The sequence below is a fragment of the Peromyscus californicus genome, unplaced genomic scaffold, assembly GCF_007827085.1.
Source record: "Peromyscus californicus insignis strain IS unplaced genomic scaffold, ASM782708v3 Scaffold_9__1_contigs__length_137607984, whole genome shotgun sequence".
NCBI lineage: Eukaryota > Metazoa > Chordata > Mammalia > Rodentia > Cricetidae > Peromyscus > Peromyscus californicus.
The window spans coordinates 60,504,852-60,529,226 of NW_026294617.1; the positions used below are offsets into that span (position 1 = coordinate 60,504,852).

At 36.4% G+C, this 24,375-nt stretch overlaps 1 protein-coding gene across 2 annotated transcripts in view; it reads right to left on the bottom strand.

Moving 5' to 3' along the window:
• Glrb (glycine receptor beta) overlaps positions 1 to 24,375 on the bottom strand; it is a 69,221-nt gene that overhangs the window by 16,339 nt on the left and 28,507 nt on the right. Inside the window, exons 3-7 of one of the 2 annotated variants that reach the window (XM_052730401.1) lie at positions 20,153 to 20,259; positions 18,492 to 18,559; positions 2,577 to 2,806; positions 2,389 to 2,471; positions 592 to 732 (exon numbers count right to left, since the gene is read on the bottom strand). In XM_052730401.1, coding sequence (XP_052586361.1) covers positions 592 to 732; positions 2,389 to 2,471; positions 2,577 to 2,806; positions 18,492 to 18,559; positions 20,153 to 20,259 — 629 coding nt within the window. Of the gene's footprint in view, positions 1 to 591; positions 733 to 2,388; positions 2,472 to 2,576; positions 2,807 to 15,265; positions 15,385 to 18,491; positions 18,560 to 20,152; positions 20,260 to 24,375 lie in introns of those variants that run through there. The other variant, XM_052730402.1, reaches the window with a different exon arrangement.

Sequence of the window (24,375 nt, forward strand, 5' to 3'; positions counted from 1 at the left end):
TAATTTAATGACTGAGGTTAATATGTTTTGCTTTTCAAAATTGGTTATTGCATGACCTAGACAAATAACACTATACAGGGAATATTCACAGATGTTCAATTATCTCACACTCTTATTGCTTCTTATGTACACAAAGTTACGTGATTTTTAAAATTAACAAGACAGACAAATTTTCATGTAAATAAAACTGCTTAGAAGACAATGGATGAACACAGATAGATTATACTGCGCTATATTAAATGCTTAGTGCCAAAGGAAATCTTGTCAAAACTTGGCAACATCTAAGAAAATCATTACCTAGACAAGTTTGTTTCATGACTATATTCATTACAATATTTCATTACTCTAATATTATTAACTTCTTACCAACAGAATTACATGAAGAAAAGCAGATCTATTCTATAATTATAAGGCCAAACTTTTTAAGTGAATGTGGTTGTGGAAAAGGTTTTGACATGTGGTTAAGAAGACACACTTCTTACAATTAGCTTATTTTTGGTCATCTCTCCTCTATTTGTTCCTTAGTTTATATTAAGTCTAAAACAAAACTTTGAGACCTGGGTTAGTTTTATTTTTTAAAACATCGCTTACCAGTGCCTTTGTAGTATTTTGTACAGTTGCCATATTCGATATCTTCCTTTTTAATATCAAACTGAGGTAAAGCAATTTTTTCCAGCTGAACAGGATCTCCCGACTGCCAGATGAATCTCAAATCATCAGTTGTATAACCAACTATAGTAAATACATGAGCATGTTAGATTGAAATATGCTTATCAATGATTTCTTGTTATTTTGCTAATCCATATTAAACATAGAAAAGGTGAAAAAAAAGGCATGACCTATCGTAATGGAATTGTAATTTAAAATTCACAGCAATTTAATCTATGGCCATGCACAATATCTCAGCACAAGAATAACATGTCATCATTATACAGAAGGAATAAGGTTAAATAATCATCAACATCAGATGCAGTCCTAGGTCATCATGTATAGAAGATCTCCTCTCTGTGTCAGCATTCATAACTGCTATCAATAAAAATCTGACAAATAAGATGCAAGCTCTCTGCGTATGTCCATTGACAATCAAGCACTATGTACCTAAAGGTTTTGTTTTTTCACTCTAAACTTTGTTTTTAACTTTTATTGATTCATTGTGGATTTCACATCATGCATTCCAATCTCATGTTTCTCTCAGTCCCCTTGCATCCACCCTCTGCCCTTGTAAACTCTCCCTGCCCCAAAATAAAACAAAAATTTAAAGAAAAACTCAAAACAAATAAAATAAAACAAACCTAAAGTTTTAAAATAGGTATGGTTTTAAATAAATCACTACAATGTTTCTTGAAGGAATTGCACCATGACGAAAGAGCAGTGGCTGTATTCCAAGTGAACATCATTATAGCTTCATTAAACTAACCAGGAGTTCATGGCCTGGATTTAGGATATGTAGCTAAAACTCAGGACTATATGCTAAAATAACCTACCACTAGATTTCAAACACCTTCAGTTTCTAAAATCCTACACAGTGTATCAAATGAGTGCATTGAGTAAATATGGACTTATTTAAATTCTGATATACATGTGTGTGTGTGTGTGTGTGTGTGTGTGCGCGCGCGCGCATGCATATATATGGTACTAAAACATTGCATAGACTTACAAAAACATAATCTCATTGTTAGAAAGAAAGAAATATTAAAAATTAGAATTTGTTTTAGTTCATTTAAAAAACAACAAATAACCACTAAATAACATATCATCTAGCAAACATACACAGTTATTATTCAGAGAAATAGCTTAATTTTTAAGCATCCATGTTAAGATTCCTTATGATATCACTATTCATTTCTCAAGGTTTATGAATTATTATTTTCTAAAGACAATCATCATAGAAAATTAATATTTTTTATAGAAATTACAATTAATAACATTTAGTATGTCTTTTATAAACTGAAAAATACAATCATAGGAACATAAAATATGCAATTTGTAAAAAATAATTTTTCTGTACTTCCACAGAAAATGTACTTGGTTGGGCTTACATGTATTTCAAAAATGTTTTCTAAAATTAGAAAACTATTAATATTATAACTATTAGAATATTAACATCAGAGAAATTCTTTTGTTAGAAGACCATAATTTTGTGTATATATTCTGCATTAGTTATCCAAATAAATCTAGCCTTCAGAATAAGAAGTAAACTGACCAATATCAACTTGCTAAAAAGCCAACTACAACAGAAGGATTAGTCTTTACAATATTATCATAATTAGTATGGTATTAGTAAGACCAAAGCATTATGGCTTTCACAGTTATATAGCACAATAATACAATATATTGCCTAGATATAAGTATTTCATTCCCAAAATAAATATGGCCTCATTTACATACAGCTCTCAAGTTGCATCTTGCAGCGTTGTGTATCCATGGGAAACAGAGTTAAGTCCAAAGGGCATGAAAGAGTAATAGACAACCTGAAGTCAAAAGCAGAGACATTGGAATCACTGAATATACTTTTCTGTGGCACACTGATTTGAAAATAAAATACAAATCTACAGGAAGTAAATATAAAAGGGTACCTCATGCTCACAAGGACGTCTCCATCACGAAAAATAAACAATAGGATGTTTTCTTGGGTTACATCATGAAAATTGGCACTTTTTTCATTTGCAAAGAATAAGTCAGGCTTCCACAAGCACTTGTACATTGTGGGATCTACTGTCAGTGCATCTGAACCTCTGAAGTCACTAGGGAGCTTGAGCCTGGGGTCGTTCCATTTCTGCCTCAAGAAAATGTTAACTCTATAGTCCTGGAGGAAAAAAGCATGTTGCATGCTGATATATTTAGTGGCTTAAAAATAAATAAATAAATGCATGATATGTGTATGTTTATAGATATTTTAACAACAAAAGTAATTTTACTGTTAGTCGCAAACGAATAACTCCACTTGGCTGGGTGATAGCATTATCTAAACATGAGAAATTCTAAAGATTTCAATTATTCTCCCTGCTCCCAAGGTAGGGTAAAAATAAGAATAGATAAGAAGCAGAGGAAAAACATTTCTATTTGTCTTCTGTTAGCTAGAAAAGCAAAAAATAAAGTGGCAAACATATGTGACTGCATATACACACACAATAACTCTACACACACCATTGTGCCTTGATACTAGCAACTGGTTCCAAGATTTCATGTGGATGTCAGAATCTCTATATAAAATTGCATATAGCCTATGCAATCTTATATACATTTAAACTATTAGTTGTAACATTTAATACTATGCAAATGCCACATGAAGAGTTGTTATAAAGTATAGTTTATGGAATAGTGAAAAGAAACAAAAGTCTGAACATGTCCTGTATAATATGCATTTTTTGGTCAAAAACTCATTTGCACAAGAATGAACAGAACTCAGATTCAGAGGACTGATATATATTCTTCTGATGTTTAGAGAAATCAATTCATAACTATTCACTCATGTGAGCTATCATAGAGCCTGAGGCACGTAGTAAAATGATATTTGGACTATTTGAAACAGACCGAAATGGATACAAAGTTTGTACTGTCATGTTATCCTTCATTTATGTAAATAGTGAAATATTTTAGTCAGTTATTAGTTCATGATCAGAAACTTCAGTTCCACAAAATTGTAAGAATCAAATTTTGTTGGCATTTAATACTAAAAATATATAAACAAAGAAACCATATGGGATCACCTAAAGTATTTTATATTTGCCAATGAATATGGCTCTCTGAGCAGACACGGTGGTGTATACTTGTAATCTCAGAGCTTGGGAGGCAGAGGCACGTTGAGGAGGTCACATAATGAATTCCAGGCTAACCAGTGCTATAGAGTGAGACCCTATTTCAAAGATGAGAGAGGGAAACAAAGAGAAGAAAAAGGGTGGGGGAGATAAAGTTCTGGCACAAAGTGGATCATCAGTGTACACTAAAATTCACCGTTGATGACTTTCATTTCATCCACTATACTCAGGATGTATACAACAGTATTCAAGGCATAAGTTATAATGGGTTTCAAGACCTTCTTTATAGTCATAATCCAAAATTCATATTTTATCCTTCCAAAGCCTTTTGGATAATGAATTGAATAGTAAACTTAAATTCTAAATCCAGCTAAGAAAATAGAAAGAAGTGATAGACCACTTTTTATTAAAAACTAAAACCAATGCCTCTCTACAAGTTTCTACAAGTTATATATATATATATATATATATATATATATATATATATATATATGCTTTACACATATACAAATATTTTAAAGCATAGGCTGTAAGCATGGACTCCAGTGCTGTGGAATAATTCTTTTGTACACTGGTTTAATAAAACGCTGATTGGCCAGTAGCCAGGCAGGAAGTATAGGTGGGATAAGCACAAAAGGAGAATTCTGGGAAGAGAAAGGCTGAGTCAGGGAGACACCAGCCCACCATCCAGGGAGCATGATGTAATGGCACACAGATAAAGCCACGGAAAATGTGGTAACATATAGATTGACAGAAATGGGCTGAGTTTAAGTGTAGGAGCTCGTCAGTGGTAGGCCTGAGCTAATGGCTGAGCCATTTTATTTAATGTAAGCCTCTGTGTGTTTACTTGGCGGATGCGAGTGGGAGAGATTTGTCCCAACTGCCGGCAGGCCAGGACACAGGAAATCTTCAGCTACATTCCAGAAAAAAAGAAAAAAAAAAAAAGAACAAGAACTTTACTCTTCTAATCAGGTTGTTTCTGTACTCAGATTCTGTTCAGTATTTGGAGAAGGGTAAGACACTGACTAACTGTGCACTTACGTAGGTTAGCTACAGCTTGGGAGGTACCATGTCGTCAACTCATCTCTATCAGCAACTGGCACTGGATGTTTGTAAAAAGTTGTAACAAACTGACATAATAGGTATGCCAGCTTCACATAAATGACCACTGTGTGTTCTAAAATCATACTGAAATATCACACTGTTCCATGTCAATGTGAATTGGCACCGAAAAAAATGATTTCAAAATTCAACCTGTAAATTAAGTCTTAAAAATCATATGCCAATTGCTAGGAAGTACCATGTCAAGCCAGCTAAGGATTATATGAACATGTCTACACCTGTCTAGACACCTGAACCTACAGTAGCAGTACTGAAAAGGGAGACTCTTGTAACCAAATGAACTTTGACCCAGATGGAGTAAAGGAGCCTTGTCATTCAGAATACGAAGACTGGCAGTACAATGTGCTACATTACTACATTAGCACACAGGCACACATGCACATGTGAGCACACACATTCACTTGCTCACGTACACATGCATGTATCTGCACACATACATAAGTCTAACTGAGATTAAATGATTATTTACTGTAACAACTGTGACAACTCTAAGCTTCCAGAGACAACGATGCTCCTAACAAATCTTTGTATCTATTCCACACAGTCCTTCATGACTTCCTCTTCAAGAGCAATATATCTCACACTAAGTCAATTTCTCATAAAATTTTGATCATTGTACTTTACCTAAGCACATGGTGGGATTCAACTTGAGATCATATTGAGCATTCAAAGATATTCCATTTCAAATTTTTTACCATCTCTGACATGATCTGCCCAAATCTTTGACATTATAAAGTACATTCAAAGATGATTTTAATCACATTCTTGAATTGCTGTGCCTTGCAAAGGGACACCATCACATCATTATATATTTAAACTCATAAATTCAATATGTATTCACTGAACTATTACAGACAATGCATTCTTAAGCAGGATCGATATAAGAAATACTATAGTTCCATGTTCAGTCAATGACACTACTATGAAACTAACACGGATGGCGTCTTCTCTTTATTATTTAGTGATTTATTTGTTTATTGGTATGCTACTGTCATATCATTTTATAGTTATTTCCTGTGCAGGAAGCATGTTTAGTGAGGGCACATTACAAAAACAAATACATCTAATCATCAGAGACTTTCAAGGCTTCCTTTTACTGGAAAGAAATGTGTGTCTCATTTTGTTTTGCCTTTTGTCTGGAGGCCAGGGAACTGAGAGGTAACCTTGTAGCCACCTGCACTCACATCTCCTTTCTCATACCTTGGTAGAGCTACCATGGTATGACATATGAACACTCAATACAACTTCAATTGTATTGCTCTCTGTAGCTTTGTGCCTTTCCTGGAACTCACTTGGTAGCCCAGGCTGGCCTCAAACTCACAGAGATCTGCCTGGCTATGCCTCCCAAGTGCTGGGATTAAAGGCGTGTGCCACTACCACCTGGATGCAACTTCAATTATTTTCCTCTATTTTTATTACTATTTTATAGGTCAAATATTTGCCAGAAGTAAGAATGAATGAAAAAATAGAGAAAATAGCATTTAGAGAGTACCTTGTACTTATAGAGACTCTTCCATCATCTTTCATGTACAGCTTCAAGAACTTCCCTAGAATGTTTCTAGATTAAAGAAGCTGTATTTTACTTTAATATTAGATTTTCCTATTTTAGTAGGCTAGTACATACACATAAAGAGACAGCAATTTAAAAAACTCATTAGCATTCTGTACAGTAAAACAATTACCTTGTGGAATATGTGTGCCAATTTGCTTACTGCTAATTAATTTTATGGATACTATATCAATATTTCATAATAACATTCAAGATAATATCTGGGAGGGATTAAAGCAATGCTAACCTTTAATTAACTTCAGCATACTTTGCATAATTACAAAATAAGCTGCCTCTAATATTTTGGGTTGAAGTTCAGAAATTTATTATGCATTATACTGAAATTTCCACACACCAACTGGTACTTATGGAAGCACAGTTTAAAGTTCTACCAGTTTCCAAAATTGTAGGGCTAACTCATGCAAAATTAACCTTTTAAGGTTAATAATTAGAACAGTTTTAAAAGTGTTTCTCCTTGTTATTTCTTGAATTCTTTTCAAAAGTCTAATCAACAATTCTAAACAATTCAAGATGCATGTATGATGCTTATTAGTACACCAAGTTCAAAGCATTTTTATCATCAGACACTGGTAGAATACAGAGAAAATTTCCACAAAGCATCAGAAACTTTGAAAAAAGAATCCTTCTGTAGGGAAAATGAGGTATCATGTAATGCTTGCTCTCCACAAATGACTTCTCAAACATGACACCAATCTGGAAACAGAAGGTAGCGAGTGACACCCAGACACCGACTGATAAAAATCTCTCTAGAACAAAGTGGGGACAGTTGGAGAGCAGCTAGCATATGAGGTGAATGATGCACAGAAACACTCTTTAAGTATTAAAGAAAGACAGGAAGCTTTGAACAGGAGGAGAGCAAGATCCTTAAGGCACCTTAGCCCGCAAAGAGGAGGTAGACAGTTCAAATGGAGATGGTTTGAAGCACAGCGTAAAACAGAGAAGAGTCTCCGAAAATTCAGTCTTGCCTCTCAGAAACAGATAATTTGTAGAGGAGAGCGTTGGAGGCTAGTGCAAGCAACAAATTCCCATGGCAGCCACAGCAACTGGGAGAGGAAGAGACCAAAGGAAAACGAAATAAAGACTCAGAAGCATCGCCAACAGCTTCACTGAGCAGGCCTGCGCTCAGACAGGGACTGTGAGGTCTACACACCATCAAAGCGGCAGGAAAATCTCTCTTCCCAATCTTGATCAGGGGAGAGGGAAGAGGGATTTTTATAAAGACCCTTGCTGAGTCTACAGTGGGTTGGCTGTAGGAGAAAAGGTACCTCTGCTCTCTGCTTGGCCCACTGTGGGGATCCAGGACTACTCTGAGGGTGACCTGCAGGATACATTAATCTTAAATAGAAATAAATCTGAGTCAGAACTGTGTACAGAATTCCACATACTGGAAATCTCATCTGAACCACAGACTAGAGTATGACTCACCAGCTTCCTATAAGAAAATTGAACAACAGCAAATGCTTAAACATAAAAGCATCAAAGGCATACAAATGGAAAGTTGGACATAACCCTTTCTAGTATCTAGAGACTGAAAGATGACCATAGTTCTACCACCCACTGCCAATTCCACGACCTGAACTTTCTAGGTGTAGCACAAACAACACAAAGACCAATACAGAAAGGGTGGCACCAAAAAGCGCATGCTCTTATTAGAAGACACCAAGCCTCATGCACAGAAAACTAAAAGACTGCATAGAAATAGGATCTGCATGTCTGCCCTGGGGAGTGACCAAACAGAGAAGAGTCTGCACTTGCCAGCCAAGGGAATTTAAAGAGACACTGTACACCTATGACTATGCAAGGACCATAAAATCAGCACCTGAGATCAGACAGGTAATCACAAAGATTCTACACCAACCAATCAAGTTACTTCATAAGAAACAGTCTACACCTGTGCCCAAGCAAGGACCCACATAGAGACAGCAGCACCTGTACATGGAGGAATGACCACGGAGAACAACTCTAACATAAGAACATGAGTCCCAGTGGATAAAATATCTCAACATAAAACCAGATATACTGAACCTGATAGAAGAAAAAGTGGGTAATAGCCTTGAAACACTTTGACACAGGAGACAACTTCCTGAACAGAAACTAAGACTCAAAAAACTAGATATCAACAAAACAAATTATCCAATTTAAAAAATGGGATACAGATCTAAACAGAAAATTCTTAATAGGGGAAACACAAATGGTGAAGAAACACTTAAAGAAATGTTTAACATCCTTAGCCACCAGGGAAATGCAAATCAAAACTACTTTGAGATTACATTTTACATCTGTTAGAATGGCTAATTTGGACATAAGTGATGGCTCATGCTGGCAAGGATGTGGAGCAAGAGGGACACTTCTCCATTGCTGCTGAGAGTGCAAACTTGTGCAGCCACTCTAGAAATCAATATGGCAGATCCTCAGAAAGCTAGGATTCTATCTACCTCAAGATCCATCTATCACACTCTTTGGCATATACGTAAAAAAACATTCCATCCTACCACAAAGACACTTTTCAACCACATTCATTCAACTCTATTGATGATAGCCAGAAACTGGAAACAACCTAAATGTCCCTCAACAGAAGAATAGATAAACAAAATGTGGTACATTTACACAATGTAGAATCACTCAGCTATTAAAAAAGAAACAAAGACTGATTTCATGAAATTTGCAGGCCAATGAATGAAATTAGAAGAAAAAAAACCTTCCTGAGTGAGGTAACTCAGACTCAGAAAGATAAATAAGGCATGTATTTACTTATAAGTGAATATTAGCCGTTAAGTAAATGATAATCAAACTACAATCCATAGACCTAGAGAGGTTAAATGAAGAGGAGGGATCTAAGAGGAATGCATGGATCTCCCTGGAAAGGAGAAATAGAATAGATTTTACAGGCAGAGTGGTGGCAAGTAGAGATGGGAGGGGAGATTAGGTGTGGGGGAGATAAAGTGGAGGAAGAGAGTGTGGGAAAGACAACTGGAATTGGGGGACATTTGGGAGTGGTGTGGAAACCTAGTGCAATGGGAAAAATTACGTTACTCTAATTGATAAGCCCAGGATTATAGGATCATAGATTTGTAAATGCAAAGGTCCTGATTCAAATCTCCATTCTGTACCATAAATACTTTGACCAAGAGCTCGTTCCTTAGCCTTCTAAGCTTAGTCTCCTCTGCTTCAGAAAAACTTCTGTGCCCAGTGTAATTAATTTAGTTTGTGCTAGAGTGTGTTCACTGGTCTAAATCTCTTAATGACTCCTTACTAAGAGACAAGTGTCAACACACTGCTAACACATTTTCTTAGCACCTCCTGTACCTTTCTTTCCTGAAGATCAACTATGATAAGTTCACTATAGAACATAAACTTTAGATTTCTTTGATGATCCTTTTTTTGTCTTGCATAAGTGTGTAGTTGTGAGTGTGGGCACATATGTATCTGTGTGCATGTAATAATCAAAGGTCAGCCACAAGTATCGATCCTCGGAGCCATCACTCCATCAGTATTTTTCTTTTTGTTTTTGTTTAGGGCTGTTTCCCATAGGTCTGGAGCTCACCAAGCAGATGAGAGTGGCCAACTAGCAAGCCCAAGAGATTCATGTGTCTCCACCTCCCAGTGCTGGGATTACAAAGGCATGCAATTATGTCCAGCCTTTTTAACCCTGGGTTTTTCAGGTCAAACTCAGGTACTCATGCTTCCTTGGCAAGCATTTCACCAACTAAACTATCCTAGCTACTGTATTGTCTTTAACAGATACTCACTAAAATAATATTCCAATGGACAACTCCCCAAATTGGAAGTTTTCTATTTCATTGTCTCACTCAATGTATCATTTATTATTATTATATTTTATTGTTTTATTTTGAAAGAACTTGAAAGATACTTTTCTATTAACTATATAGCTATATATTATTGGGTTTCAAAACAAGCTGCATCAAGGTCATATATCTTTTAAGAACATTTTAAATTTTATGATTCAAATTAATAGTTTGGTTCGACACTCATTAAAAGATAATAATTCATTAGTTGGTAACATTTGATTAATATTTAATGCAAAACTAAATAATTACTAGTTATTGACACATCAAATGCTCTATATTAAGACAACTATCTTTGAAATCTTTCATTTTTAATCCCTCAATCACAATAATTATAGTTCTATCACTTATTTTGTGATAAACAAATTTCATCAGAAACAGACTACTTTATCAGTGAGAAATGACTTAATTGTAAGGTACTTGGTGACAAATACTACTCACTGTTCATTCTAAATAATTCTCTGTTATTCATTATTTGGAAAATGGATGTTCTCCAAATTTTCAGTACCAATTAACACTCAAATTAAACTGTTTCTCTAAGGCAATAAAATTTTCCACAATGAGACACAAAGCCAGTTATGTTTCATTAATGATATTTTAGTAGTAAGAACTATTTATCTTTATTTCCTAAAATTATTATGAAAACTCTTCCATGATACACTTTTACCTGCTTTCCATATAAGTAACCATTAATGCATTTGCTTTCTTTACATTGTGATAAAAAAATAAAATTAGTATGCAAGGAAGTAAAAAGACCAACTCTTGCAGCATCTGGCAGCATTATAATTAAGGTTCTGTCAACGATTGCTTAGAAACATGGCCACAATGATGCCAAATACAGACTTTTGTGAGACTAAAAGTTTCCCATGATAGTTGTTCAGTTATGAAAATACTACAAACCCCATGAGGTTAGCATCTTTCTCCATTCTTATTATAAGAGCATGATACTTTATGCAAATTCTAAGCAAATAGAAATATATTGTTCACAGTTCTGAGCTTGGAAGTCAGATGAAGGTCTGTTCCTCAAAGCAATTTCTTGATCTGTCCAATCCACAAGCTGGAATGGGAAAACAAGCTCACTCTGGTTCCCTTCATTGGATTTGAATTCCTTTATTGAGGGCTCCACCTTAAGTCCCTTTCAACTCCCAAAGGTCCCATATCTTAATGCTATAGGTCTGGTGTTTAGTTTACACGTATGAGTTTTGAAAGGGCCTGAAGAGCAGGAAGAGAGCAAGCAGAAACTTGCTAGGACTGTGTGTTCAGGAAGTGCTCAATATACTTCTATTAATGACAGGAGAGAAGAAATGATGCCTTTGATAGTTTGACAGATTCTAAAGTTTAACATGTGTCAAGTGTCAAACTTACTTTCCTTCCTATGCATTGACAATGATGAGTTACTAGAAAGAGAAAACCAAGCTTACACTAGTTGTAGTGGGTAGCCATTCCAGCTTTGATCTGGAAGTTCCAACCCCCATTGAGACTTCGGCAACTGTTACGCCTACAAGGAAGGCCAATGGAGGAGCCTGGAGACTGAGATCTGGATGGGCCAACGCTCTCTTTCTGTTCCGGGACCCTGGACAGTGGAGGTGGGCCAAGCAGAGCTCCAGAGAACACCACTGGACTGCGATACACCTTCCCCAGACTATGGGACCTACCTATCCCTTAATTTGTAAGTTACGCCATTAAATAAATCTCCTTTTAACTACGTGGAGTGGCCTTAATAATTTCACCAATACTAGTCATATTCCTAAAGCATTCAGTGTTCTGACCTATGGAGTTTAATCACCAATGATAAACGGTATAGTTGTGGAGAAGAGGTAGAGAAGAAAGTACCCATGAAAACCAAATTTACTCTTTCAACCTTTTTATACTAAAAGAATAACTTTGCCAAATAGATACTATAATTTTAAAGATTTATATTTAAATAAAAACCCTTTTAACTTCTTAGTAGTATTTACATTAAAGAGATATTTTAGAAATTACTCAGTATAAATCAAGTGAGATACTTGGCACATATAAAGTCAGACATTATTGAATAAGCCTCTAGCAGGACCAAGAGTAAGTTTTATTTAATCACATTTCCTCCAGCAGGATTTAGGCCTATGAAAGTATTATTTACAAACATTCAGAAACATATGTATTAGTGTCCTATTTTCTGTCATAACAAAACAATCAAAAATGTCAAATAAAACATCATAAGTTCAATATCTTAAACAGAAGACCAAAATAACCAGGTGAAACTCTAGCTTTCTGTCCACAGGGCTGGTTCCTTCACAGGAATTGAGGACATAATTTCTGTCCCATTCTTTCAGCTTCTAGTAGCTGCCAATATTTCTTAAGTCATGGCCCTTCCACACGGTATTCCAATCCATGTTTCCTCTATTTCAGTTCTGCTGAAAGGCCTCTGATCTTCCTGTCTCTCTTTTATTATGTCTCTTATAGATACACATGGATCACTACAATGAACCTGCCCATTCCTTTTCTTAAGATCATGAATTGTACAGTATCTGTAACAGTTCCTTTTCCATGAACATCATCATATCCTCTTTGTTGTGATTAGGACATGGGCAACATTGGTATACCATAGGGTAAGACCTTGAAGATTATGAACATGAAAAGAAATGAGGGGGTGGGAATATGGTTTGTGGTAATATTTTATTTGGGATGAAATGTGATGATATTTTATTTGTATGTTATTCCTATTTCCCTGATCTCTAAAGCTTTCACCCCTATATTTGACTCTGTGTTTTTTATTTAATAAGACCACTTAGAAATTCATCTACAATGGTTCAGCAGGGAAAGGCATTTGTTGCCACATCTTCTGACCTCAATTCCATCCCTAGAAACCACATGGTTAAAGGAAAAAGCCAACTCCCTCATAATTTCTTCTGGCCTCCAAAGACATGTTGTAGCACGCGCGCGCGCGCGCACACACACACACACACACACACACACACACACACACACACACACACACACAGATCTTTGTTTTAAAAAGAAGGAAACAGGAAAACTCATTTATGATTTCTGATTTTATATCTACGATGAAAAGCAAAATTGATCAAGATGAAAATAAAGAAAAATTGATACAAATGTGTCTAATACGAATAAAAAATAAAACTCTGCTGGAAAACCAATAACAAAATATAAAGAATAGTACAGTAAGATGAATTTTAAAGAATAGATTTAAAAATAGATTTTAAATCTATACATACAAGAAAAGATAAAAGCAAATAACAAAGATGAGCAATTGGAAGGAATTAGAAATAAGCCCTTTAAGCCGATCCCAAACATGATTTTCCTTTTCTTGACAAGCACAGCTGTGTTGCCCAGGATGATTTGAAGTCTATTATTAAAACAAGGGAAAGTCATGCAGCAGAAAGGCATAGAAAGGCTGACAGGATCATGAATTGCAGCATAGCAATAATTCAATATAATTACAAAGGAGGCCTAAAGAAAGAAAATGGATTGTATAAACAGGCTTTTATTTCCATGAAGGAGCTCTTATGTGTTGCTGATTGGACAGAGTGCTCATGCATAGACTATTACAATCAACTATGATACCCAATTTTCCACAGTGGATAATGGTTCACTTTTCATTTAAGGAAACCCATTGTCTTAAGTAAACAGTAGGAACAAACAGAAAAAATCAGCAACTAAGTGTGACTGTAGAGCAGATGTTCCGTAGACAACCTTCTCATTGCCTTAAGTGCTCTTACTTCATTTGCCACAAATAGTACCACAGAAAGTGGTGAGAGAAGAATCATTCCTTCTGGCAATTTCATATTGGTGTGGTAATATTCATTTGTTAATTTGTGTGATCTTGGTATTAATGTCAGCAATTATCACTTATGGCATCAGTAATGATAGCTTATACCAACGGGAAGTAGCAGAATGCAAGCAAGCTAGTCAGACAGTGGAAGTGAGAACAACAGAGCCACAGAGTGAGACCCCAGAACAGGCAGGAAGGGCACAGATCCACAGAGATGAGAGACAGCATGGGGAAGACTGATGTGGTGGCAGTGTTTCCTTTACTACGAAACTATGATTTGCAAATAAGTTGGAATAACTTTCAGTTTAGGCAGCAGCATCCAAAATAAAAATAAATGAATGAATAACCTGGGAAAATGCCACCACCCACACACAATGCTTAGAGAAATGACAAACGCTGCCATGCCAGTTTCATGCACTGGAGGGAAGAGTTGCCCCTCTCCTTTCAGAAGCTACCCCACATCTGTCTGCCACTTGACTAGTGGCTATCAGTGTCCTATCCAGCCCCCAGCTCCATGTCTTGCATTGAGATTTAAGTAAGCAACTGCCTGTCTATCCTGAAAAAAGCCTTAAAGTGAGTGAAATACTAGGCTTCCAAAAATGTTAAGGTTTCTTTTGTTTTGGCAGATTCTTGAAGAGAAGGTTTTAGTCCATTAATTAACAAAACAGCGAGTTCACATCAAAGTTATTGCACCTTCTTTAGCACTTGGAGATGTTCTATCCATTTGTAAAAGTAGGACAAGCAAAAGGTGATCACCACTGGGACTTTAGAAGGCTTGTAAAAACACTGTCACTCTGTGTTTTCCTCTCTCCAGTTTGTAAGGTATCACACAACAGGGGCCTGAGAGGCTCAAGTTCAAGTCTATTGGTGAGAACTTCAATACTCAGCATCACACCATCATATGTAGCCAACATACTGATGGAGCTGATCTTTCTGCTTCCCAGCTTCTTGTTTGGGGAAGAGATTTGTTTCTATTAGCTTGCTTTTAATAAGCAACCTCTGACACTCTTGTCCATATATGAACATCCTCTGTTATGACTCCAGAGTCAGCTCTATCATTTTTGAGCACTGTTTATCACAAAAAAATGAAGGGCGGTTCTGTCTAGTTCCATTTTTTCCTTAGAAGAATTTCATGTGTGTGTGTGTGCACGTATGTGTATATTTTCCTGTTAAGCAACACTACTTAGCAAATAGCTAAGAGTAAGTCTATAAAATATTACATCCTCAGACGACATACCTCTAAAATTTTGTAGGTACTTAAGAAGCCAACACTGCCAAGAGGAAAATACAACCCTGACAATGTAGAACAACTCCACTTGATAGATGCGGCTCACAGTCAAACGTTGGGTTATGTCACCTACTGAGTGATGGCACATGAAAAAAAAATCAATGATGAACAAAAGACTATTTAATTATCTACCTCCAGACTTTATAGACATGTTTTTAGAGATGAGATAAGCAACATGAAGAGTCAGGATATTTCCAAGAGAAGGCAAACTCTTGAGAGCAGAGTTTTAGAATTAGCTCCATGGGTCAAGGCAGAACGCTAAAGTACAAAGTGGAATGCAAAGACCAAGTAGACCAAACAGAACCCTCAAAATTTCACCTCCAAAAACCATCTCTTACTCTCTTACTCTTGTGAAATGAAGAGCTTGTATGGATGAAACATCTTTTAAATGAATGAGCACTATAACCTTTCTCCTAAGTGACAAATGACAGTATATTTTAGAGCAGTATAAAACACGGTTGTAGTGACCTAGAATGTGTTTCTATGACACTTAAGTGTGAGACTTGGATTCAGTTTCAAAATCTTTTAAATAGTTCTCTCTCTCTCTCTCTCTCTCTCTCTCTCTCTCTCTCTCTCTCTCTCTCTCTGTGTGTGTGTGTGTGTGTGTGTGTGTGTGTGTATGTGCGTGTATGTATCTAATATATATGCATATGACTATCAACTGCTCAGGAGCTTAAAATATGCTGAAATATGTACTTCAACAACAACAATTCCATCATGATTGTTACTATAACTGTCAAAAAGTAAACACAACACACAGTTGTTCTATTACACAAAAATATAATATCTCTGCAGCTAAAAATAAAGGAGTGACTACTTTAGATCATTCTTTATGTAGCCTGAGATAATCTGGAAGATTATATGATATTGCAGCAGTTCTACTACCATTATAATCAAACCTACTAGCATCACTTAAAAAAATAAGTATCTCAAAAAATAAAACAATAACACAAAACAAAGGAAAATGTTACTTTTTTTCCTCCCACTTACGTATTACTTCAGTGTTTTGTTTGTCAAAAGGGGAAGATGCTACCAGAACATCTGCTCGTCTAAAACCATAAACATACCGTAGATTTTGTTGAAGAATTTTTTTTAAAGTTTACTTGTTTATTCAAAGTTTATTTTTTTTTCATTTTACATACCACCCACTGTTCCCCCTCGCTCTCCCACTCCTTATTTCACTCCCCCCAACCCCCAACCCACTCCTCATAGGGGGTAAGGCCTCCCTTGGGTAGTCAACACAGGCTGGCATATCAAGTTGGGGCAGGTCCAAGCCCCTTTCCCCTGTATCAAGGCTGAGTAAGGCATGGCACCATAGCGAATGGGTTCTAAAACAGCCAGTTTATGTACTCAGGATGAGTCCTGGTCCTATTGCCAGGGGACTCACAAACAGATCAAGCCACACATCTGTCACCCTCATTCAAGGGACCTAGTGTGGTCCCATGCTGGCTCCCCAGCTGTCAGTCCAGACTCTGTGGGTTCCCACTAGTTTGGGTCAGCTGTCTCTGTGATTTTTCCCACCATGATCTTGTCCACCCACCCCCTTGCTCTTATAGTCCCTCCTCCTTCTCTTCATCTGAACTCCAGGAGCTTGGCTGTGGGTCTCTGCATCTGCTTCCATCAATTGATGGATGTAGGTTCTATGATAACAATTAGGGTAGTCACCGGTCTGAGTACAGGGGAAGGTCAGTTCAAGCACCCTCTCCACCACTGCTATGAGTTTTAGCTGGGGACATTCTTGTGGGTTCCTGGGGATTTCCCTAGCACCAGATTTCTCCCTAACCCCATAATGTCTCATTCTGTCAAGATATCTTTTTCATTGTTCTCCCTCTCTGTCCCTCCCTAACTCAGCCTTCTCAAGCCCTCATGTTCCTACCCCCTCATACCCTCCCCTCTACGGCCCCCTCACAGTTCACCCAGGAGATCTTAACCATATCTCCTTCCTGGGGCAATCCATACGTGTCCCTCTCAAGGTCCTCCTCTTTACCTACCTTCTCTGGGGTTGTGGGTTGTAATCTGTTTATCCTTTGCTTTATATATAGTATCCACTTATGCATGAGTACATGTTTGTCTTTCTGGGTTTGGGTTACCTCACTCAGGATGATTTTTTTCTAGTTCCATCCATTTGCCTACAAATTTCATGATGGCATTGTTTGTTGAAGGACTTTTTAAGACATGTGTAGGGGACTTTAATTATAATACTCAAAGTTCAGAGAAACTACAAATTTTTGTTTTCTTCAAGATCACAGGCAATGATCCCTCTTCATCCTTCTCTGCACTTGTTACTCTGCCAGAGATTTTAGGTATGTGTTATGAAAATAAATTCTCCCCTATGGTCATTCCAATTCTCTCAAAATGAGCATAAAAGAGAAAGCAAGAGTCATCCCAGAAACTTAAAACATTATCTGAAAACCGATATATCTAAAAACTAAAAGGAAAGAATGTATCCTAACAGTTTTCGTTACTTCATACAAACTGGAGAATGGATCAACGGGGGTGTTTTTGGAATGGCTTCTTGGGGGCTGGGGAGATGGCTCACTCACTCTATAAAGCATTTGCCATGAAAGCAAAGGTGAGTTCAGATCCTGAAAAACCCACACAAAAAGGCAGACATAGTAGTCCACATCTGTAATCCCAGTGCTGGGGAGATGGACACAGAAGGATGCCTGGGGCTTTCGGGTCAGCCAATCTAGCTGAACCAGTGAGCTTCAGGTTCAGTGGAGACCCTGTCTCAACAATAAGGTGGAGAGTAATTGAGGAAGCCCACAGACATATGCATGTGCACAGACATACCCACAGAGAGAGGTGGAGAGGGAAGGGAGAAAGAGGGAGAGATAGGGGAGAGGAAGAGGGAGGGGAGAAGAGGAGGGAGAGGAAGGGAGAGGCGGGCAGAGGGAGAGAGAGTTTTTAGGTACATAAATCCTTTCCCCAGACAGTATAGTTTTTCAGAGTGAATACATATTTCCAAAGCCTGAAAGTTTCAAGGCTGAATTTGAATTGCAAAATCGCATAGGTGTTGAAAGCTCTTGCTTAACACAACTTGGGAATTTGCAATTTTCCATGCTAGATTGCATGCATTTTTCTTCACAGTCACTACTTATTTTTCAGTTTTAATGGTTTACACTGTCCTCTGACTGAAAGCTTGAGAATTATAAGTATGAAATTATTATCTTACCATTGTTGTTTCTTGAATGGATCCAAAACTATTAATAAAAATGTTGACTACTACATCAACAGGAATGCCTATAAATAAAAATTAAGGATAAATTTAGCAGCTGCAAAAACCTTGGTGAGAATTGTTATAATATGATATACATATTTAATTTTTGTATTTTGAAATGTACATTTACACGCAAAAATCTTTGTTGTTAATGCAACATGTTCACAATTGCTATTGATTTAACTTTCTGAATATAAGCTGTAACACAAATAACACCTAAATTCAGTTATACTTATTGGTATGCATTATTCAGAAATATTTCTCTTTTAAGTTGCACAAACTCTGGAATATATGTTTTAATTGAGAAGTGCATAACTTAATTGATCTACTTACTAAGTTATTCTGTAAAATTCACTTTTAAAAAAGTTTGTTTTTTTGCATTTTCTAGTCATTTTGAATCTTTAAATTAATTGCTAGAACAGTATTTAAAGAATTTTACTGATAATTACTATATTTCTACTTTATTTCATGAAAGTACAAAGCTAATCAGACTTAAAAAGGAGCCATTATAAAGATTTCTGTCTGACCTGTTGGAAAATAATTTGAAAGTTCATGGAGTGAGAACCGAAGTATAATGTTGCAATTTTCTTTCTTTTCTAACTCATTGTGCCTATCAAAGGGAACATGTGAATTTAGCCTTTAGCCTTGTAAGCACTGCTGATGAGAAACAGGTGTGAATCAATGCATGGTAGGCATGTGACAACCCTGACTGCGGCTGCTATGGAGAATGACTGAATAGGCTCTGGTAATGAACAAAATCCCTGTTTTTACAACATAGCTGTAGAACCCTAGTTGACTAGAAGCAGCTGCAGACCTTTTTTTCTGCAAAGGGGAAAAAAATATCAAGCCTTATAATGCTAATCTGATGTACATTAATGTCTGGCCTTTCCCAACAATAAGGATTACAGTCTTCCAGAGGACATGCTTCACGCAGAGTTTCTGAATTTATCAAGAAGATTTTTTTTTTGAAAACTTGGTAATGAAAAATGCAACCATGTCATAAAGGTTTTTATTTTAAGAATGGCTGTATTTTCCCTTAAAAACTGTGACAAGTGGTAATATCTTGCTGAAATAATAGCTTTTGCTCTGGAAATTTTTACTCATAAAGTTAATGCATTTTTAAAAACAAGTTGGCCATTTTTTTCAGCAGAAGAAGAAAGTATTTTTTTATAAATATGAAATACTAATAAAAGAGAGAATTTATATAAAATCAGAACTGCTCCTTTTTCCAGAGTAAATGGTTGTTCTATAAATTATTAACTATTATGTCTATTAATGAACACCACATCAATGTCCAGAGCCTGAACTTTAAATCACTAAGATTAGGGACATATAGTACTTATAAAATCCATCTCAGAGGTCAGCCTATTAATTCACAGGATATACCTTTTCGCTTTTTCAACTGGTAACTGTATAAAACTATTAGAATGAATTTTTTTCTTAATAACTAAAATGTATCTTAAGCATTAAATATCTCTGACACTAAGCACACAACAGGACTTTTAAATGTTGAAATCTTATTCTTTTGTACATTATAAACACAGTACTATATAGAGAGAACTAAGTTTTAAACTATAAAGATTGAAGGGGATTGGGAGGGCAGAGAGACAACAAACCTTTGAAGTTTGGTCTTATCCTGGGATCATAACTGACCAGCAGCCTGTTCAAGATATTGCTGGTGGAGTTGGGGGGCACACGTGCAAGGTCCTCTGGTGACTGCTGACTACATGAAAGAAGACAGAGAAAAAGCTGGTAAGTATTAATAAATAGCAAGAGAAAGAGGCCATTTTCCTCAGGAGAACAAGCTTGGTTTCCTTAAGACAAACACACAACTCCACTAAGATTTTTCAAGTAGAAGTAAATAAAGAGTTACAAATGCTGTCAGAGCCAAAGTCATTTGTATAAAAATAAGAAAAAAATAAATATCTTAGCATTAATTTTACTAACTGCATGGAGCAGTAACATAAAACCACTATCCAGTTTACCTCATAGTCAATAGAACTAAGCAGATTTCTTACTTGTCTTTAAGCAACACAGTCTACAATCAAATGCACACAAGTCAGTGAGATAGCAAAGAACAGGTTTTTTGAACAATGCATACCATTAGCTTGTACAGAAGCAAAGAGGAATGTAAATGTTGAAAGCTAATGTGACCAGAGAGACAAACATGCTATTTATAGACTAGTTAAGTATCCACAAGATAATCATGCTATTTATAAAATGTTATTCTCAAGTAACAATAACATTTTTCCCTTCAAAATTAATGGTCATCCAGGGTAGAAATGGGTTAAAAGAAGTCTTTCTAATGTCAGATCAATGAAACAAACAAATCACCAACACAAAACTACTGCTTATTTTCTGTATATATTAGTCATACACTCTTTATTTAGAAGAGAATAGACTGCCATATTTTTGTATTTTACTGTTAACTAATTATTAACTATATGCCATTTTGCTATTACTTCTGAATAATGAGTCATGACCACATGGACAGTTTAAGAGCACATTTTACAAAAGGAACTTCCTTGGTAGCCAAGGGGAAATATATTTTTTCTGTTTTTTGTGTTGTACCACCCATGAAGTTTTTTCAGACAGTCATTAACCCAGTAACAAACATAGAACTCCATAATGACCACAAGATAGATTAAAAAGAGACAACATCTGTCATTGTCTAATATGTACTGATGTGGTGATAAATGACATTAATTTGTGTGAAGCAAACTTTGATGCAACTTGCTTGATTTTTTTATCACAACTTAAACACCTACTAGCCATTTCTGCTGTGACACAAGGAGGCCACTAGAGATGAAACATAAGACAACACAAGTGTATGGAAGAGCTAAAATGACTGTGAGTTGTTATAGACAGTTCTTTCAGATAGAAATGATTCTGAGTGCAACATATTAAGCAACAGATGAAAAGCAATTAGTTAAATTTCCCAAAGTGCAAGAGATTGCATAGATTTTTTTAAAATTGCTTCTCATGGCCTTATCAACTCCAATATCACACCTCCAGGGATCTGAGCATTGGTAATGAAATTTTCTATTTCACTGCAAGTAAAATTGTAACTTCCTTAGAGCCAATTGCCGTCCCTTATCAAAAGATCAGACACTCTAAGGAGAATGAGAGTATGAGGAGAAATTGGATATTAGGATGCAAATTAGTGTTCAATCCTGTCTATCGATTTTCTCATTCAAGGAAGGAAAATGGAATTAATTATGAAATATACCTTTATTGAATCAATTAAGGACAGCTATTATTGTGTCTCTTGATATAAAATCCTTTACAATTACATTCCTTCCGAGCAAAGAAAAGAGGTTATGAAGACAATTAACTCTAATTGTATAGTTTGGAACTTTCAGGACATTTTGTTTTTCCTTCCTCATAAACTGGGTGAATTAAATCCAAATTCCAGCCCTCTCACTATCAAACTGTGCCCTTCCTCTATTCACTCATACAGAATCAGTTCCATCATTCCACATTGTAAATCCTCTTTCTAATTGTACCAATCTAAACCTACATTGTCTTTAAAATTGCCTGGACCTTTATTCCTTTTCTAAAAATTTGTCTCAACTATGCAATGATATTCCAGGTAATACAAACTAATAAATGCAGCATTAGATGACAAGGTTGTAGCTTTCGTCTATATCTATTTATAGAGTACCAAGTAGGTACAATACAGAAACCATGATTACTAAGAGACTCATGGCTTCTGACCTGCAGTTCCCTGTAATAACACTAAGCAAGCAGGATTGAACACTTTCCACCTGCCCTGACTGGCTCAGACCAATGTTCCAATAAGACATGGGTAGTGGAGAACTGACTCATATGTCCATTTCAGTCTCTCAACTGTCAAACATATTATTGCTTGATTGAAGAAAAAAAGATACTTATATAAGAGAAGGCTATTTTTCATTGGTGATGGATGAGAGACCCAATTTAACAGGTTAATCAAATTTGATGATACTTTTATTAGCAGCTCCAGAAAATAATAATGAAAACAGTAGTAAAATACTTAAAAATGTAAAGCTTGGTCACATTTCCTAGCTGACTTCCCATGCCATGGAAAGCCTGGCATGGTGTAGGTGGAATATTATCTACCTTCTCATTGCCATCGTCCAAGCCAAATGGCAACATTTGACTTTAATATTGTAAGTGCTCACACTTTCAATTTCAGAATCAAGGGGAGCTTTGCTCCATGAAACACAAAGTTTCCAAACAAATCTACACATGAAGTTAGTTTTATAGATAAATAAATAGCCCAAACCAGGCACAGAGGCTCACACTTGTAATCCAACCAGTATGGAAGTTGAGGTACAAGGATCACCTTGAGTTTGAAGCTAAACTGAGCAACAAGTCCCAGGTCAGAGTAGAGTAGGCTACAGATTTACAGATTGTACTCTGTCTCTCTCTCTCTCTCTCTCTCTCTCTCTCTCTCTCTCTCTCTCTCTGTGTGTGTGTGTGTGTGTGTGTGTGTGTGTGTGTCTGTATATCAGATGGCTGCAGCTACTTTCTCCAAAAGACAAAATGAAATATGCATGCAGCATATTTGATTGTTTATATAGAAACACACATTCACATATATATGTACACACACATATACATAATTTGCAAAGTGTGTCATTAATAATTTTAAATGAAACACAATTAGTAACTGCTTCAGCAGTACATTGTTAAGATTTTGAATGTTTTATCCGTGTGAATATTGTATTTCAGTCTATCAACAATTCCAGTATATTGCAAAACAAGATTTATTTCTTTAGAAATATGATATTATGGAAATAACTCACTCAGGCAAAGTGATCAAATGAATAGGGAATGCTTTCTTATATAACATAACATATAAGCCTTTTTACAACCAACTCTGTATTGTTCACTTGTCTAAACTTGAACCAATGTCATTACTGACGTGGAAAGTTATGCAAAGAATGCGTCAGGCTATATGGCTGTATGATGTAATGCTTTTCAGCACACAAAGAAAAACACAGAAATCTCTTTCTAAACAGAGGCTTCCCCTCCCATCTAATGTAAAATAATCTTATCATTACATGACAACTCTAACTGATCAGTCTAAAACAGATACACATGAGCATATTGCCTCAGTTGTCCTCAAGCCGCAATTCTATATCCAAAGGATTGCCTAGTTTTTTCACAGTGTAGAAATGCAGCAGCAGTGGCACAGGGTTTCTCAGGCTGAGAGCACTGTCAGAGTGAGGAGCCCGCACATGACCTAACTCAAGCACGAAAGCACACATGTGAAGGAAGAAGGAAGCGCGGGGAGGAATAAGCTGTGGTGTTTCTCCTCTTTGTTGGGTGAGATGCTCACGACAATGATGAAAGAAAGCTATGCACTTCTGAAAATGGAACACAAGCATAGTTCAGGGTCTTGAACCTATGGAACATGTCCCTGACAGAATCAGATGTGATCATCCAACCTCCTGCACCAAGGGATTCCAACTCCTATGCTTGGATTATGCCTTCCAGCACCAGGACGAGGAGCAGGCAGACAGTTGCCTGTCTTTACAAGAAAAAAGGCATATCAAAGACAACACTGCAACTACAAATAATGGCATCAGTGATAGCGGTCAGGATTTTAAGAAGGCCGTTTTCTCTTACAGATTGATGGGAGAGTTCTTCAAAGGGGGTGGGTGTGTTGCAGGGACTGAAAATGAGGAAGTGTTTACAAACAAATAATAAATTCACAATGATAAAAAACTGTTCAAGGATGGGCTCTGGAAAGTCATCACACAGGGCTCCTAATGGCCAGGCTGGAATGATCTGAAAAACAAAATATGTCAGCATGCTACATCCTGCCTCACCAAGTGAGCACCCCCACCCC